This window comes from Cotesia glomerata, linkage group LG6 (genome assembly GCF_020080835.1).
Source record: "Cotesia glomerata isolate CgM1 linkage group LG6, MPM_Cglom_v2.3, whole genome shotgun sequence".
Classification (NCBI taxonomy): domain Eukaryota; kingdom Metazoa; phylum Arthropoda; class Insecta; order Hymenoptera; family Braconidae; genus Cotesia; species Cotesia glomerata.
In genome coordinates this window covers 11,451,568-11,471,710 of record NC_058163.1, presented here as the reverse complement: position 1 = coordinate 11,471,710, position 20,143 = coordinate 11,451,568, and the positions used below count along the sequence as shown (strand labels likewise).

General features: G+C 31.3%; 1 protein-coding gene across 1 annotated transcript in view; it reads right to left on the bottom strand.

Moving 5' to 3' along the window:
• Positions 1-6,434: 6,434 nt before the first annotated feature.
• The window catches only part of LOC123267908 (AFG3-like protein 2), a 23,561-nt gene continuing 9,852 nt past the window's right edge, over positions 6,435-20,143 (bottom strand). The window contains exons 4-9 of the mRNA XM_044732796.1: positions 10,163-10,298; positions 9,980-10,098; positions 9,626-9,901; positions 8,260-8,714; positions 7,138-7,533; positions 6,435-6,958 (exon numbers count right to left, since the gene is read on the bottom strand). Of these exons, the coding sequence (XP_044588731.1) occupies positions 6,719-6,958; positions 7,138-7,533; positions 8,260-8,714; positions 9,626-9,901; positions 9,980-10,098; positions 10,163-10,298 (1,622 nt within the window). The 3' untranslated portion in view covers positions 6,435-6,718. The remainder of the gene's footprint in view (positions 6,959-7,137; positions 7,534-8,259; positions 8,715-9,625; positions 9,902-9,979; positions 10,099-10,162; positions 10,299-20,143) is intronic.

Here is a 20,143-nt window from a genome sequence, read left to right as displayed (position 1 = left end):
TTTCCACTTTAATTCGATTTTTAAGGGTCTTCTGATGAGTTTATGAAAAAATAAATATTTTCATTCAAAAGCTGAGAATTTTTCCTATAAAATACAATGTTTGTCGATTTTGTTTAAAAATGTTTTTCATATCAGAAAAATTGACGAAAAAGTTGAAAAAAAATTTTTTCCAAAATTTCAAAAAATCATAACTTCAAGACCGCTGCGTATTAAGAGCTAAAACTCTCAGGGAATTTTTGTCTTATGATAGAGAACACCTCCATAAATTTTAAACATAATCCGCGAGGGTCGCCCCGTAAAAATGTTGTTATTTGGTGGAATGACCCATATAAATCTATATATGATTATATCTGATCAGATCTAATTGATATAGGACCATATATATAATTAAACGTAAAGCTATGTACATAATTATATCTAATCAAATGTAAATTTGATTATTTGTCGGGTTATAAAAAATGTCAAAAGAAAATTGCTATTTTTGCTTTTGATTTTAAATAAATATTTGTTAACTGTTAACAAATATTTATTAACATTTAATAAATCGTATTTAATAAATAATTTATTAACTGGTAATAAATATATATTAAATTCCATGATGTTAAAAAATCACTTATTAATAGTTAATAAAGCTCATTAAATATATATAAACAAATCCTTCTATCAATATCAGTGTAGCTATACGGAAATCATATATAATTATATATGCATTTAGTGATTACTATAAAACGTTCTCTGTTTACATCTCAGTGTCTGCTACTCCAATGGTTAATAATCTTTTAAACTATAGTTTTTTGTGGATGAAATAATGGAACTATATCAATTAATTAAACTTATAAAAATCGATTATATATTCGATTTGGATTATTTGTAGGTATTTCAAGCTTCACTTTCCCAGTAAGTCTCATAGGTAATCAGGTAGCGTGTTAGTCTTTAAAGCGTCAGGTCTCCGGTTCGATCCCCGCTTACGGTGAATTTTTTTTATTTTTATAGAAATAATTATATCTAATTATATATGATTAGATCTGGCCAATTTTCAGGTCTAATTATATATAAGTGATTATATATAACTATATATGATTAGGCAAATTCATTTTTTCCCGGGTAACTAGTCCGCGGACCGATTTTCACGCGGTTGGCGGCATTCGAAGCAGTTTTTTAAGCCTCATAAAGAATCTTTAAGTTTAAGTTAATCAAACCATAAATTTCGGGATAATTCCAAAAAAACAATTTTTTCGGTTTTCTTTCGTTCACGATATCTCTCGAACGAATCAACCGATTTTGACCGAATTAGCGGCGATCGACGTGGTTTTTCCATGTTAAGAGCAGATTAGTTTTTAGAGTTGATCGATAGAGCCGTTTAAAAGTTATACCAAAAAAACAACTTTCAATCTGACTAGTTTACGCTTTAAGATTCTTCCAAGAGCTTAAAAAACTGCGTTGAATGCCGTAAACCGCGAGAAAATCGGTTGATTCATTCAAAAGTTATTGCATAAAATTAAATAATTTTTATTAACTTAATTTTTTTAACTTATTAATTTAATGGTCAAAATATTCATATCACCGTAAATCTAGTGGACATAACGATCGATCATTTTTTATTAAAAAATCATAGATAGATTTTACTCATCTTTGAACTAGTCCAAGATAATTATCCAAATAGTAAATACACCAAAAAAACTTTTGCAGAACTTCTTTATTGTAATTAATTTAAAAATTTGATTTTCAATAAATTATGATAGCGAAAATAAAGAGAATTTTATATCAAATGAAATTAAATATTATTTACTAACTTTCTTTTACAATATTTTATCTTAAAAACTAAATTTTTCCACCTAATTCTCACACTATTTCGACTCAGTTTATCAATCTATATGACTCTACAAATGGCCCGAGGCTATTACCCGTATCCTTCATCACAGGTTCTATCCTGCACTGACTCTCCGCGACCGCCAGAATCCTCCAAGTTGAGCCAGTGACCTAATGATTGACCGGAAAACAGAGGAGGATACTATAAAACTCGATCAACTATCTTAACCTAGCCTACGCGATAGCCCGTGTTCCTATACATAGCGTAGAATTTTAATATTTCCACACACACTCTCTTAATTAAAACTCTCCTTTGTGATTTTTTTCTCTTTAATTAATTAATTATTGAAGTTCTGCAGAAGCTGAAGCACTTCATTAATCCGTCTAGAAATTTATTGATTTGCTGGGTGATGAATAAGTCATCGTTGAATTTAAATTCGAAACAATTCATATTTGTAGTGATGCCCCTAAAAGTCGTCTAACGTTATTTACATATTATCTTGCGTAACAAGCATGTTCTATGGATTTTGAAAAAATATGATGAAGCCCCATTCGTTGATTACTTACGTGGTGTCCCAAGCGGCACAAGTAACTTTTTGGTATTTATAAGATTACAATTTCAGTTAACTTTAAGTAAATTACAAAAGTTAATACAAAACAAACAAAATGAACAACTTGTAAAGTTAACTCTATTATGTCATCTGACAGGTGGCGAGATATTGTTAATAATCTAGAATGGTTAATTAGTCAGCAATAAGTTAGAAATAATGTTACTCTAAAAGATGATAATATTAGTATGACAAATAGTTAAAATTTTTTGGATAACTTTTCGAGCATCCATAAAAACGACTAAAGGTTAACTTTCAATCAGTAAACCATTACTTGTCCGTTAAATTTCGCAACTGGTCATGAGATTGAGCCAACTTTAAACTAACAATTTGTTGACATTTTTTTGTTTGTAAAAATTTAGTTATCTTTTCGTTAACAAGTAAAATCTTTTGTTCCATAAATCGTATGCAAGAACGCGTGCAGTCTCTTACAAGTTTAGCTAATGTCCCGACTACATCAATTATACTCAGTATATTCAGTGCATTTCTAAGTCTGGATGCAGATTTTTTTAATTAATTGGCGAAGATTAAGTGAAAATAACATCGACAAAGGCAAGTAAATATAAATATATATTTTGATATTTTCATATTGCTTAGTGTTCAAATAATTTTAATTGTTCAACTTCGTTAATTATTTCAACAGAGTTTTTGGTGGAAAAGTACGGAGAAACTAAGGATAAAGTACAAGATCGTATTAAAGAATGGTTTCAGAGAGGAAGTGATCGCTTAAAAGCTGAGCAGAAAATTAAAGAACCCGAACACCCTAAAGAGTCGACAAAGATTTGAGTATTTATCATTTTAATACTAATAATTTTAGTAAATTTGTTTTTTCCTAATTATAATAATATTTAAAATTGTGATATGTTTGAATAGTGGTCTAAAGTAAAAAAAAAAAAAAATATAGTTTTAGACTCTTCTTTTTACAATTATAATGAAAAAATTGCAATACATTGTGAGCAAAGAAATGTTTTAAAAAAACATAGTTTTTTTAGAATGAATATCAAATAATTATAATGTTGAGGCTTGTTTTCTTTACTTTAAATTAAAAAATTTAATAGTCATTACATTAAGATAAAGAAATTCAGATTTGTAAATATTAAAGTTATGTACTTTTTATGTTCATTAAAAATTTTAAATGTCTTGTAAAATGTTATTAGTGTTAATTTGTAACAGTATTGTAACTGATTGAATACGGGTGAAAAATTTATGGTATGCATATGAACAAATTGTACTGTGGAATTTGTATTAAATATAAATATTTACAGTTCATTTTTTTATGTTTTTGTCTTAAAAATTTTGTAACACGAAATATAAAAAAAATGAACTATAAGTATTTATGTCTAATACAAATTTTGTAGTACAATTTGTTCATATTCGTATCATAAATTTTTTAACGTATATACAGTATCCCTCAATAATAACGTTAACTAATACTCATCTATTGGGTAACTTTTCTATAATTAAAAGTTATCATTTTTCAAGTATAATATTATCAAAAATTTATTCATTTTCGCAACAAAAAGATAACATTTTGTTTTCTAAAAGTGAACCTTCTGTTATCTTAAATATTATATTTTGTTATCATTTTTACTTAACATTTTTTTAACGTAAATATGTTATCAATTTGTTACTTTTTGAGATAACTTCTTGTAAGGACATTAGGGATACATTTCGGTAGAAAATTTGTCAACTTTTTGAAAATGGAGATTGTTGGCATCTAACTTTTTTTAGATAACTTTTTGATGTTATTAAATTGCCAGTGTGCCGCTTGGGGTTGCGCATAATTTTATATTCAAATGAATTGATAATTAAATAATTTAATGATTTTCTGTTTGTTATTGTTATTAATGTAAAGTAATTTCACGCCTCATAAGCGAAGCATTGAGGTAGTGCTCTACTCTCGACGTCTCAAAAAAACAGTGTTCTCGAAATTTAAATTGATCGTTTTTTTACTTATATCATACTTACAGAATAATATGAGTGCATTTATATCAAGTCAAATAATTTGCCAGGCACATAAAATATATATCGATAACAATTATTTTGTTTAAAATAGTAAATGATAACATTAAAAATAATCTTTCTTGGACGTCCGTGTGCCTGTGTTTATGGATCCGTGTATATGGCAGGGAAATTGGCCAAAAAAATTATCGTACCGAAATAATTTTTTTTTTTATCATCTAAAGTAACACACTGCGGACTTTCTCAATTAATATGAGCGTTCAATTCACTGTCGTTTAATTATTATTTATAAAAAACTAAGATACGACTGTGTATTTGTACATCTATGAATACATTTTATTATAGTATTTTTTTTCCTCACCTTAGAATTATGGCGCCACTAAACCATAGCAGAATTTTCTGTTTTTTATTATGTTGTTGTTTGTATTTTATTTTAATCAATTTTATTGTGGAAAATGAGATTATGAGGCGTGCACATCTGGATTTTCCAAACTTTATATAATTTAAACTACTCCTTTATTATAAGCTGTTCATGTCGAAAAACCAAAAGAATGTGAAGCCCTGGTGGAAGTTCGAGGAAGGGAAGGGAGGGGGGCGTAGCTTCTCAGATAAAATAATAGATTAATTTTGATTTCTTGAAAAATTTTTGAAACAATTTGTTTTCGTTCTAAGAAATTTTTGTGTCGAACATATTTTTGATTGAGAAATTATGGCATGAAAAATGATTACAGATAAAAGAAAGCCCCATTCGGTCTTACTCAATACAGAAAGATAGATTTCAACAAGATGTTTAAGTTAAAGAATATTTTAAATGATTCCCAAAAATTAAGTTTTAGATGGCTCCCATTTCTAAACTAATCGAACGATTTTACTTATTCTTGAACGTACCCAAGGTGATCCACCGAGGAATAAATCTACTACGTTTCATTCAGATTCGTTGAAAATTGTGAAGGCATCCAGGATTCGCGTCACACAACACATTGCCTAAAACTGATCCAATATGACTATCAACCTTCAAAAAATAGCAAGAATTATATTAATATGAGAAACTCATAGGTCAAATTAAACAGCATGACATCAGCTTGAATGCGATAACTTAAAAAATGAGATATCTCTTCCCAGTCAAAAATTATTCACGAGTGAAGTCGCTGAAATCGTGTTTTTTAATATTTTTAAAACTTTTGCTTAAAACATTTTAACTTAGCAGGAAATTTCAGGGATGGCCTGCAATATCAACCAATTTTCAGATTATTTTTAAAATCTAATTCTGGCGTCTGATAATTCAATTAACATGTTGAGTAAATCACAACTACTTAGCATTTTAAAAAGTGACAGTAAAACTGTTCACTTAAAATTGCCTTTTCTGCCTACATTTTTTCGCTCTGAAAGTAATTCTGAATCACCCTGTAAGTATAACTTTTCTATTGCGCGGCTGACAAAACCCGAGTATATGAGTGTGCTCTACTTTCAATCGATTACTATGCGTCAATTATGTTTCAATTACCCACAAATTTACTGAAAGTTAAACAAATAGATCGTTTATTTTTCAATTATAGTTTTTAAATATTAATTTAAAAAAAAATGCAAAAAGAATTTTAGATGTCACGTCTACAGAATTTTTTAACTTTTCAAAAAAAACTATTTTTAAAAATCATGATTTAGTCAAATAAGAGCAACACCAAGTCCAAGTACTCTTGATATCATTCTTGATCTTGTATGCTTATTTTTTTTGTCTCATGGTTCGAATCCCTCTGAAATTAATTTTAGTTTTTGTCCAGTGAAATAATATTAATACCAAGATAAATTTTGCTCAACCCACAACCTGTAATTCATATACATTATTTCAAGACAATTGCTTTTTCAGAAAGTCCTAGAGTTAAAAAAATTATTATTGTTTATATACCTTATCCAAACTCGAAAAAAAAAGTTTTTCTGCAACACCCTCGAAGCACAAAACAAAACAAAAGTAATTCCTAAACCCATTATATTATTGAATGAGTATTTTTAAAAATCGAATTCGGAATACTTAGGAAATTCAATTTGAAAAACGTTTTATTCAATTCGATGACTTTTCATTTTGTCGTGAAATTTATTAAAAACTGATCTTGATTCACATGATTCATTTTATTCACAAATTTAGTTATAAAGAAGCTTAGGCTAACTTTACGATTGACAGTCTCAAAGATTTATCAATTTTTTTTTTTATTTTAAACTATTGTAAAAAATATGAATGAAATACTTAAATAAAACACGACCTACATAAAAAATAATAAATACAAATATTAATAAAATTAATTACTGAGACTGGTGTTTTAACAATTTTATACATTGGATGAAGATTACTTTGAACTTTCTGAAGCTGATGGTTTATTCTTAATATCGTCTTCATTTGGTTTTGTACTCTTTTTTTCAACATTCCAATCTTTAAGACCTTCAGGAAGTGTAGTATCTTCTTCAAATGAGCCAGTGCCTTCAACAAACTGTTCATACGATGATTTTTCAGGAAATGGCCTTGGACCCAGTAATTCTATCATATCATCTCTGCTTAAAATTTCTTTTGCTAAGAGTCGTTCTGCAACCTAAAAATTAAAATCGTCAGTATATATGTCATAATTTAAAGAAATATGTATTTAATACTTAAGTTTTATAAAAAGTAAAAAATATGTAAAAAAAAATTTGTGATTACTGAAGACCTTATTTTTATCCTTATACTAATATTAATATTTTATACGATTCTATGAATGATAATTATATATACCTTCACAACGTCATCTTTGTGTTCCAATAATAGTTTATGTGTTCGATCATGAGCTCTCGCGATGAGGTCTCGTACTTCTTGATCGATTAATTGCGCAGTTTGTTCCGAGTAAGGTTTATCTACTACTATATCACCTTGTTGTGGTTGTTCAAAACTAACATTGCCGACTTTATCATTCATTCCATACGATGTTATTTGAGAATAAGCAATCTTTGTAATTTTCTGTAGATCATCTTGTGCACCTGTTGTTATTTTATTAAAAAATATTTCTTCAGATACACGACCACCAAGCGTCATGCACATTCGGTCAAACAATTGTTCCGTTGAATAAAGATATTGTTCACGTGGCAAATATTGGGCATAACCAAGGCCTTTTCCACGAGGAATAATGGATACCTATTATAATAAAATAATTAATTACATATTTATAGAGCGTTCCTCATCAAAAAAGACGATTTTACAAACTTTTATCTTTAATTTTTTGATATTTTATGTACCTATCAAAAGACCTAAATTTTTCTTTCAATTTATTAACAGTCAATTGACACGACGAAAAACATCATAAAAAACACAAAATATCCGAAATCTTATTATTTATTAAGCTCATTCTTCGATTTTCTTCAAAATTTTATATCATAAACTACTACTTTTTTATCATTTTTTAGACCTGGGTTGATCATAGGTCCTTCGTAATTACTATAAATTTAAATGGGGAAAACTTGTTTCGCTAATTATAATAAAAACCAATTTTTATTGTTGTAAGTAAAATCCTTTGTTCTTCGGAATTGAATTTTTTTCGGTAACAGTCATTTGAAATTAATAATTTACATCTTTCTCAACGGTGACAAAAAATTTGAAAAAAACATTTATAATTACTTAGAAACAACTAATGCTGATAAATTCTTAACGATCTTAGATTTAAAAATCAAAAACTTCACTAGAAGCTTTAATATGCTTTTTTTGTATGATCTTTTCACTTTAAATTACAACCCTTACAAAATCACCAATAATTTGTGATTCCGTAATTCTATAACTATTTGAAATATTAATTCACTAGTAACTAATGATAAATAAAAAAAATTAAAAAAAAGAAAAAAAAACTTTCAACAAATACTGCTGTACCTTCAATATTGGATCTGCATGCTGTAAGTACCAACCGGAGACAGCATGGCCAGCTTCGTGATATGCTACTGTTTTTTTTTCTTCTGGTTGTAATACATTTGTCTTTTTTTCCATACCTGCGACTACTCGATCTATGGCGGCTTCAAAATTTTTCATATCAATATTATTCGACAAGTTTCTTGCAGCTATTAGAGCAGCTTCATTGCAAACATTAGCTATATCCGCTCCAGTGAATCCAGGAGTCAATGATGCCATTTTTCTTGCTAGAGCTTCTTTATCTAAATTTGACTTTAAAGGCTTTAAGTGAATTTTAAAAATCGATGCACGACCTTTAATATCTGGAGCCGGAACAAATATTTGTCGATCGAATCGACCAGGACGTAAAAGAGCATTGTCTAAAATGTCAACTCTATTGGTTGCTGCTAACACTACCACATTTGTAGTTGTATTGAAACCTTAATAAAAACAAAAAAAAAAAAAAATTATGAAGTTTCAGTTAATGATGGTTTGAAACAAAAAACAGCGTTCATAAAGAAATAAGTTAACAAACAACTATGATTAAAATAGATATTATCATACTATACTGACAAGCTAAGTTTTATATCATTTTGACGGTAATTTTGAAACTATCAATAATATCTTAAATTTGAAAAGATAAAAATTTTTTTTGCAATTCCAACAGCGAAAGTATAATTTTAGAGCGATGTTTGACCCGTCTGAAGTATTTTTTTTTTCTGACAACTAACACTGTTTTTTTTTTTTTCACGCTTAAATATCTAAATACAATCTATTATTGTACCCGAGCCCTACAAAAAGGTAATTTCAAATCTAATGTATTTTACTATTGTTTTTAAGTTTACATGGTAAGAGAGACATAATTTCAATATTAATACAGAAATGACTACTGCAATTGTCGTGGATACATGCTCGCTGATTTAGGGAGACCTGTCGTTAGCTAAACCCTCTTATCTCTTTCATTTTTCAATTGCGGCTCCACGCAGTACAGTGTCTTCACCCTATAAAGTTTTTTGAAATTATGTATTTAGAAAGTTAACCTGGGTGCGTTACGGTCCTCCTACAAAGTTCACGATGTAGGATAACACTTTATACAATAGAAAATTCTAGGTTTTCCAAGGGCTACATTGGAGATAAAAGACCCCTTCTTGGTATAGCTTTAACACGTTTGCTTTCATCGAAGCTAGAAATCTGCAGATTTTATTCGGCCGATATTGCAACAATACTGGTCGTTACAAGTAGTCCTCCCTAATAGGAGGCGCTACTAACTGACCTAGTTTTTATGACAATAGGATCCTGCAGATACGATTAATCTTAACACTAAAAATTAAAAAATATATCACTAACATACCATCCATTTCGACTAGAAGTTGATTTAGAGTGTTTTCTTGTTCGGAATGGCCTCCAATATTTCGTCCACCTCTTTTTCTACCAACCGCGTCAATTTCATCAATAAATAGTATGCATGGTGCATGTTTACGTGCCATTGCAAACATATCTCTTACTCTAGATGGACCAACACCAACGAACATCTCCAAAAATTCGGATCCAGATGTTGTAATGAATGGAACATTGGCTTCACCTGCTGTTGCTTTCGCTAACAATGTTTTACCGGTTCCAGGAGGTCCTTATTTCAATCAGTTACTTAATATTAGTATATAAATAATTATTTACCCAAAAATAAAGCATTATAAAATAATTATACCTGTAAGTATTGCACCTTTAGGGATCTTTGCTCCTAGATCAAGATATTGCTGTGTATTTTTAAGAAAATTTACAAACTCCATAATTTCGATCTTTGCCTCTTCACAACCAGCTACATCCCTAAAATACAATTATTAAAAAAAAATAAAGTTGCTATATTATTTAAAGCTGATTGACTATTTACTTGAATTGTACGCCGATTTCATTTGGATTTATTAATTTTGCCGTGGACTCTGTTACGCTACCAAATATTCCACCACGTTTTCCTCCTTTTCCGCCCATAAATGCAGCTGATCGACGCATGGCTTGTATCAAAACCGCTATAGAACATTGGTGTTAATTAAGAATAACTTACAAAAGTGAGATTTTATTTCATTAAGAGAAAAAAGTAGAACATTCCAATCTATGCTCCATTCTATCACAAAACCAAAAACGAGGATTGGTATATCTTACTTTCTTCCGTTGTGTGTACTATTTTTAAAAATATTTGCTATTGTTCTGCAGAAGGGTTAGTAAATTGTCAACTATTGACTTTCATAGCGAGAAGGTAAAAAAAAACCCAAATTTGATTTTTTGCCGAACAGTACAAAAAATAGTTAAACTATTCGAAAGGAAAGCAAGACCGAAAAAAGTGTACGATTTTAAGAGTCACGACTTTTATTGGCAATTCTTATCTTAGTAATGATTACCATGGCGACGGCACCATGGATTTTTAACCTAATTGTTCTCAATTGTTGATAATTTATTACTTTTTACTTTATTATTAAGGCCATTCTCAGAGGGTACCCCTCTCTTTGTAAAAATATTTTTCGCCGCCTAGCGGTCAATAAAAGTACTAAAAAAGCCCTAGATTTTTCAAAATTTTAAATGAAATTTAAGATGGTATAAATGGTATATTTAAATAACATTATAGTTTCAAAATAATTAAAAAAAATAAATATTTAGTTTAAAATAGTTTTTAATAAAAAAAAATGGTAAAATGTGCTGTAAAAAAATAGTATTCTAATCGTGTTCGGAATGTCATTGACATAAAATATTTTAATAAATAATAAATTAATAATCAGGCCATTAGATAAAGAAAAGTAAACGTAGTTATAATTTTAATAACCTATAGAATATATAAAAAATTACTTACCGTTTCAAATACATCGTAGTCAATCGTAATCTTGTAAAAAAAATCTGAGATGAATCTAGTGGGTTATTCAATTTGACATATGTAAACATTAAACATGTATATTCAGCAAACGTAAGTGTAGTAATTGAACAGCTACATTCACGTTGTTATCAATTATAGAAATAATCAAATTAATCAGACTCGAATTCGATATAAGGAATTTATATTATCAAATACCGTAATTTTTAATGAAATTTTTAGATTGTGTTACAGATTCCATAAGGTCGTATAATTTTTTTTTGTTTTTTTAAAAATCAACGTAAGTTTGCCTAGAACTTTAAGAAATTGAAAAAAAAAAAAAAAATTCTTAGTGAAAATGAAAAAATTCAAAAATTCACTTTTTTTTCAGTCGGAAAAATTTAATTTTGAGAAAAAATTTTTTAATCGTTGCATGTTTCAGACAGAAATACATCAATTCTTAAAAAATTATTTATTAGCAATACATACGTTGAGCCGTGAAAACATTTGAAAATTTGAAATTTCAAAACCATTGGAAATTTTATTTTATTTAAGAAATTTTTTTTCTTAATTAACTTTTTTTTTAACTTCCCGCTAAAAATCTAAAATTTTCAAAAATGTGCATGTTTTTGTTTTCACCGTTTTCCAAAATCGAGTTTTCATCAGATCTCGACGTTTTAAGGTCATAGGAAGCTTCCCTGACTGCCCCCGCGGTGGTGTCTGTATGTATGTATGTGCGTGCGTGCGCGCGCGCGTGATGATGATGATGTGTGTGTGTGTGTGTGGATGTATGTAAACCTCTTATAACTTTTGAACGAATTGACCGATTTGATCGCGGTTGGTGTCATTCGAAGGGGCTTCGCCAAACTTAGATTTCCTATAAGTTGGAACCGATTCGGACCGGTAGATTTCGAAAAATTGCAAAAAAAGTGGAAAAAAAAGTTGATTTTTTTTCATTTTTTCAAAATATCTCTGAATTGGCTGAACCGATCGAACTCAAAAACTAATCAGCTCTTCACCTTAAAAACCCGCATCGATCGCCACCAAATTCATCAGAATCGGTTGATGCGTTCGTGAGATATCGTTGTCGAAAAAATCGAAAAAAGTGTTTTTTAATAACTCCGAAATGTTTTATAAGATCAATTTTTTCGTACCAAACTTTTCATAGAGCTCAAAACTACATCGATCGCTGCCAACCACGTGAAAATCGGTTGGTATCCAAAAGTTACAAAAGTTTGAAAATTAAAAATCTCGTGTATCATCGAACTTTGATAAGATTTTGAGCTCGGAGAGCTCAAAATGACCTAAAATTTCTATTTTTGAGCTCAAAGAGCTCAAAAAAGTAATGTGATTATAAGCGCTTAGATTTGGGATAAGCGGGAAGTTGCTAGGATGACCTTCAGGGTCAACCGTTTTCCTAATTTTTTTTAATCAATTTTATTATAATTTACAAGCATGTGTCCCATTAACATTATTAGTGATAACTTTTTTACTAATTTATATATTATAAAAGAATCACTTAATCAAAAAAAAAAAAATAAATTCAGATAAAAGTAATTAATTAAATACTACAGTTGTGTGAAAAAAAATTACTCCAATATTATTAGGCATCATTCCTATAATATTATGGGAACTATTTCAATAATATTGTGGAAACTATTCCTATATATTATGGGAACCATTCCTATAATTATAGTAACGTTTCCCAAAAATTATGGGTGTAATTCCTATAATTTAAGTAATCGCTCCTAAAATGGTATAAGAAAATATTTCATTAAAATTATAGGAATGATTCCCACATTTTCTCTCCGTGTAGAACTTTGATAAGACTTTTAAGCTCGAAGAGCTCAAAAGCATAGCAAAGCTATCTCTTTGAGCTCGGAGAGCTCCAAATAACACATAAATTGTATTTCTGAGCTCGAAGAGCTCAAAAACGTCATAAGTGCAATTTTTAAGCGCCTAGGTATGGAATTAGCGGGAAGTTGCAGGGATGGCCTTCAGGGTCAACCGTTCTCTTAATTTTTTTTTTTTTTAGGTATTAGACGTACTTTTTGTCTGAAACGTCTGTCAATGTACAACAAAATTTCTCTAAAAAATTAAAACTTTTTTCGTACTTGCAAAATAATTTGATCTCGGGCATAATCTTATGACGTTTTTTTTTTCTATTTATCGTCTGAACTATTTGTCAAGTCATTTTGAACAATTAGTGCTCAAAAATCGCTTTGCGATTAAAATTAGCGGGAAGTTCCAGAGATGTGTAGGGTCAGCTGTTTTCAAAACTCTTTAAGAGGATTTATTTTAGCATCCTCTGCAAGATTCTGCTGGCTATTTAAAAAAAATGTGGAAAACGACTGATCTTTCAGGATATCCCTGTAACTTCCAGCTGATTTCTATTACAAAGCGATTAAAACATTGCTTGTTGCAATGTTTTTGAGCTCTTCAAGTAGAATATATGTAATTTATTTTAGCTTTAAAGCTCTTTGAGCACAGTAAACTGGTAGACTTTCAACAAAACGTTTATTTTTAATCGTTAAACAACGCTATCTTCTGAATCAATCAATTGATTTTGTCGTTCTTGGGAGTATTTAACGCAAATTTTTCAGCACTATTAGTGAGCTCAAAGCTACAATAACGGTTTAACATAGAACTAATCAGCTCTTAACTGTAAAAAACCACGTTGATTGCTGCCAAGAACGTCAAATTTGATTAAATGATTTCAGAGATATTGTTGACGAAAAATTAGGAAAACATTTTTTTTTCTACATAACTTCGACACTTATTCTGACCGGATCGTTTTTGATGTAATAAAATCGGTTGATTGGTTCGAGAGATATTCAATTTTAATTAATTCAATAATGGTGGCACCAACTCAACTTTTTAAACCTATGAACTGTACTTTTTATATCATAAGTTATACAATTCATACATACAGCATAAACAATGCATGTCTAATGGCATTAAGTAATGTTAAATTTATTATCTTTAGTTAGTCTGTAACAATATATAGTCCATCGGCTGAAGAGGGAAGCCCGTGTACATTTTATGTCCATGGAAAATTCCAACGAATCCTTACGTATTTTGGGTCGGGGATTACGAATATCGTATTTAATTTTATAGAAAATGGTGCAAACAATTGTTATTAACAATTTAATTGTTTAAACCGGTATAACTCAAGAACGGCTGATTTGACGGGGAAGTTTATTTAAAAAAAAGTGCTTAAAATAAAAAAACCAATAAAAAATGTTCTTATCGATTTTTTGATAAAGTGAATATTTTCGAAGATATCGCAAAAAACGATGAATAGCGGTAGGACCTCTCTGTCGCGCGCACGCATCCCGTGGACTCAATCGGCAAACGACGAGTAAAAATAAAATACAAAGACGAAAAAAAATTAGAAGCTCGGTGTAGATAAGAGATTAAGAAAATAAACTTATGAGAGTCATAAAGAAAACTCTACAGAAGATATCTAGACCCATTATCAATCGATCCACCCCATAGACACAGAGAAACAGCCCCATAAGTGGCTATTTTTAGCTAATTTTAGCGGAATTTAAGCTTTAAAAATTCATTTCTCAGTGTCCACGAGAGATTAAGAGAAAAAAACTTATGGGAATCATAAAGTACATCCTAGAGAAACTTTTCAGGCCCATTGTCGATCGATAAACCCCATAGACACCGAGTAGCAGCCTTATAAGTGGCTATTTTCAGCTAATTTCAGCGAAATTTCAACTTTAAAAATTTATTTCTCTGTGTCCAAGGGAGATTAAGAGAAAAAAACTTATGGGAATTATAGAGTGGACCTTCCGAAAGATTTTAAGGCCAATAATGGATCGATCAACCCCATAGACACCGAGTAACAGCCCCATAAAATACGTTCTTTGACTTATTTGTCAAGAATTTAAGTTAAAAAAAATTCAATCCTCGGTGTCCATCAAGGATTAAACAATAAAACTCATAGGAATCTTCCAAGACATTATACAGAAGATTCTCAGACCCATAATCGATAGATTATCCCCATAGACACCGAGTAACAACCCCACAAAAGAGGGTTTTTTAATTAAATTGACGAATTTTCGACGTTAGAAAAATCAGTCCTCGGTGTCCATCGGAGATTAAGGAATAAAACTCATTGTAATCTTCGAGGACACTATACAGAAGATTCCCAGACCTATAATTAAAAGATTAACCCCATAGACACCGAGTAACAGCCCCATAAAAGGGGGTTTTTCAATCAAATTGACGGATTTTCGACTTTAGAAAAATCAGTCCTCGGTGTCCATCGGAGATTAAGGAATCAGACTCATGAGAATTTACCAGGACACTATACAAAAGATTCCCAGACCCATAATTAAAAGATTAACCCCATGGACACCGAGTAACAGCCCCATAAAAGGGGGTTTTTTAAGTAATTGACGGATTTTCGACTTTAGAAAAATCAGTCCTCGGTGTCCAGCTGAGATTAAGGAATAAAACTCATAGGAATCTTCCAGGACACTATACAAAAGATTCTCAGATCCATAATCGATAGATTATCCCCATAGACACCGAGTAACAACCCCATAAAAGAGGGTTTTTTTAATTAAATGGACGGATTTTCGACTTTAAAAAATTCAATCCTCGGTGTCCAGCTGAGATTAAGGAATAAAACTCATGGGAATCTTCTAGGACACTATACAAAAGATTCCCGAACCCATAATCGATAGATTAACCCCATAGACACCGAGTAACAGCCCCATAAAAGGCGTTCTTTGACTTATTTGTCAAGAATTTAAGTTAAAAAAAATCCAATCCTCGGTGTCTATCGGAGATTAAGGAATAAAACTCATGGGAATCTTTCAGGACACTACACAGAAGATTCCCAGACCTATAATCGATAGATTAATCCCATAGACACCGAGTAACAGCCCCATAAAAGGGGGTTTTTCAATTAAATTGACGTATTTTCGACTTTAGAAAAATCAGTCCTCGATGTCCATCGGAGATTAAGGAATCAAACTCATGGGAATCTTTCAGGACACTACACAGAAGATTCTCAGACCCATAATTGATAGATTAACCCCATAGACACCGAGTAACAGCCCCATAAAAGAGGGTTTTTCAATCAAATTGACGGATTTTCGACTTTAGAAAAATCAGTCCTCGGTGTCCATCGGAGATTAAGGAATCAAACTCATGGGAATTTACCAGAACACTATACAGAAGATTTCCAGACCCATAATTAAAAGATTAACCCCATGGACACCGAGTAACAGCCCCATAAAAGGGGGTTTTTTAATTAAATTGACGGATTTTCGACTTTAGAAAAATCAGTCCTCGGTGTCCATCGGAGATTAAGGAATCAGACTCATGAGAATTTACCAGGACACTATACAAAAGATTTTCAGACCTATAATCGATCGATCAACCCCATAGACACCGAGTAACAGCCCCATAAAAGGCGTTTTTTAAGTATATTGAAAGAAAATTGACTGTTAAAAATTTATTCCTAGGTGTACACAGGAGATTAAGGAAGCACACTCATGGAAATAATAGAGTGCACCCTAGAAAAAATTCTCAAATCCATAATCGATCGATTAACCCCATGGACACGGAGGAACATCCCCTTCAGTGGCTATTTTTAGCTGAATTTAAGCTGTAAAAATTCATTCCTCAGTGTCCACGGGAGATTAAGAGAAAAAAACTTATAGGAATCGTGAAATACACCCTTGAAAAGATTTTTAGACCTATTATCGATCGATCAACCCCATAGACACCGAGTAACAGCCCTATAAGTGGCTATTTTCAGCTAATTTTAGCGGAATTTAAGCTTTAAAAATTCGTTCCTCAGTGTCCACGGGAGATTAAGAGAAAAAAACTAATGGGAATCATCAAGTGGACCCTCCAGAAAATTTTCAGACCTATAATCGATCGATCAACCCCATAGACACCGAGTTACAGCCCTATAAAAGTCGTTTTTTGAGTAAATTGACAAAAAATTGACTGTTAAAAATTTATTTCTCAGTATCCACGGGAGATTAAGGAAGAACACTCATGGAAATAATAGAGTACACCTTAAAGAAGATTTTCAGGCCCATTATCGATCGATAAACCCCGTAGACACCAAGTAGCAGCCCAATAAAATTTGTTTCTTGAGTAAATTGACAAAAAATTGACTGTTAGAAATTTATTTCTCGGTGTCCACGGAAGATTAAGGGAGAACACTCATTGGAATAATAAAACACACCCTAGAGAAGATTTTCAGACCTATAATCGATCGATCAACCCCATAGACACCGAGTAACAGCTCCATAAAAGTCGTTTTTTAAGTAAATTGAAAGAAAATTGACAGTTAAAAATTTATTCCTAGGTGTACACAGGAGATTAAGGAAGAACACTCATGGGGATATTAGAGTACACCCTAGAGAAGATTTTTTGGCCCATTATCGATCGATAAACCCCATAGACACCGAGTAACAGCCCCATAAGTGCCTATTGTTAGCTTATTTTAGCGGAATTTAAGCTTTAAAAATTAATTCCTGAGTGTCCACGGAAGATTAAGAGAAAAAAACTTATTGGAGTCATAGAGTACACCCTAGAGAAGATTTCTTGACGCAGAATTGATCGATTAACTCCTTGGACACCGAGTAACAACCCCGTAAAAGGCGATTTTTGAGTAAATTGACAGAAATTTGACTATTTAAAATTTATTTCTCGGTGTCCACGGGAGATAAAGGAAGAAAACTTATGGAAATCATAGAATAGGCTCTATAGATGATTTCGAGACCCATAATCGATGGATTCTTCCTATATCTTTAGAGAAACAGCTCCATAAGTAGCGGTTTCTAGCTTATAAGTCAGAATTTCGGTTTTCCATTATTCTTCTTGGTTTAGTTAGTTTACAACTAATCGACTCTGTAACTGTAAAAAAGAATACAAACAAGAGAATGTAACTGCACAAATAATTAAGGTATTTTTTTACTAAACTAGCTTTTATTCTGTTGAGCAAAATATGTAATTTTGACAGCTCTTTTCATTTACACACTTGCAAAAAGAGCAACATAACATTCCGTTAATTCTACAATTACATTTTCTTGAACAATTTTTGCAATGGCATGGTGGGGGTAATTCGTCAATGGGTGGATAAAGAGATACGACTCGCTTTGGTACTAGTTTTTGATCTTTTTGTTGGTAGCCAAAGTCTACAGGATCGAGGTTATTTTTTTCGGAACTGAACATCCACATCTTATTGTAGGTGAAAAAAAAATTAAAGAATTTCCTCGATTGTGATTGGTTAATTCTCTCGTGAAATATGTGTAAACTGATACACATATGAACAATAGAAACGAAATTCAACGAGTTAAACAGTCAACTCGCGCTCGAACAATAGCTATACGCAGAAGCTGACTTCGACTCGGACGTTGTCGGCTCGTTAAAAGAAAGTCGCACTCATTTGACACTGAGTTTTGTTAACATGTAGAATTTCATCTCTATTTTTTTGTCTTCAACAAAAAATCATAACAGATCATTGCTAGCAGCTAAAATGTCATCTACATAAATTAGCAGTACAGCTACAATTCCATTTTTCCTCCAAGTGTATAAACATGGTTCATGTAAATCATTTTCGAGACGTCATTTTTAGTTATTGAGTCCAATTCATCTTTGATAGCCTTCATCCACTGACATCTTTCACTTGAATTGCTTGCCTCATCATAATTAATAGGTTCTTTGTTTAAAGAAGTAATTAAACATCTTATTAATTCTTGTTCATCCATCTTAGATTGATCTTCAGACACGTTGACACTTCTTGCAAAGTTTATGGGTCTCGAAATCATCTATAGAGCCTATTCTATGATTTCCATAAGTTTTCTTCCTTTATCTCCCGTGGACACCGAGAAATAAATTTTAAATAGTCAAATTTCTGTCAATTTACTCAAAAATCGCCTTTTACGGGGTTGTTACTCGGTGTCCAAGGAGTTAATCGATCAATTCTGCGTCAAGAAATCTTCTCTAGGGTGTACTCTATGACTCCAATAAGTTTTTTTCTCTTAATCTTCCGTGGACACTCAGGAATTAATTTTTAAAGCTTAAATTCCGCTAAAATAAGCTAACAATAGGCACTTATGGGGCTGTTACTCGGTGTCTATGGGGTTTATCGATCGATAATGGGCCAAAAAATCTTCTCTAGGGTGTACTCTAATATCCCCATGAGTGTTCTTCCTTAATCTCCTGTGTACACTTAGGAATAAATTTTTAACTGTCAATTTTCTTTCAATTTACTTAAAAAACGACTTTTATGGAGCTGTTACTCGGTGTCTATGGGGTTGATCGATCGATTATAGGTCTGAAAATCTTCTCTAGGGTGTGTTTTATTATTCCAATGAGTGTTCTCCCTTAATCTTCCGTGGACACCGAGAAATAAATTTCTAACAGTCAATTTTTTGTCAATTTACTCAAGAAACAAATTTTATTGGGCTGCTACTTGGTGTCTACGGGGTTTATCGATCGATAATGGGCCTGAAAATCTTCTTTAAGGTGTACTCTATTATTTCCATGAGTGTTCTTCTTTAATCTCCCGTGGATACTGAGAAATAAATTTTTAACAGTCAATTTTTTGTCAATTTACTCAAAAAACGACTTTTATAGGGCTGTAACTCGGTGTCTATGGGGTTGATCGATCGATTATAGGTCTGAAAATTTTCTGGAGGGTCCACTTGATGATTCCCATTAGTTTTTTTCTCTTAATCTCCCGTGGACACTGAGGAACGAATTTTTAAAACTTAAATTCCGCTAAAATTAGCTGAAAATAGCCACTTATAGGGCTGTTACTCGGTGTCTATGGGGTTGATCGATCGATAATAGGTCTAAAAATCTTTTCAAGGGTGTATTTCACGATTCCTATAAGTTTTTTACACGCTTTTTATTAGCTTCACTTGTATGTCAGTTTGTCAGTTTGTCAGTTTGTCAGTTTGTCAGTATGTAACTCTCCTTCGCATAAAGAGACTACCATAATGATATTATTTAAATTTTGATTATTATCAACCTAGAACCCAGGTG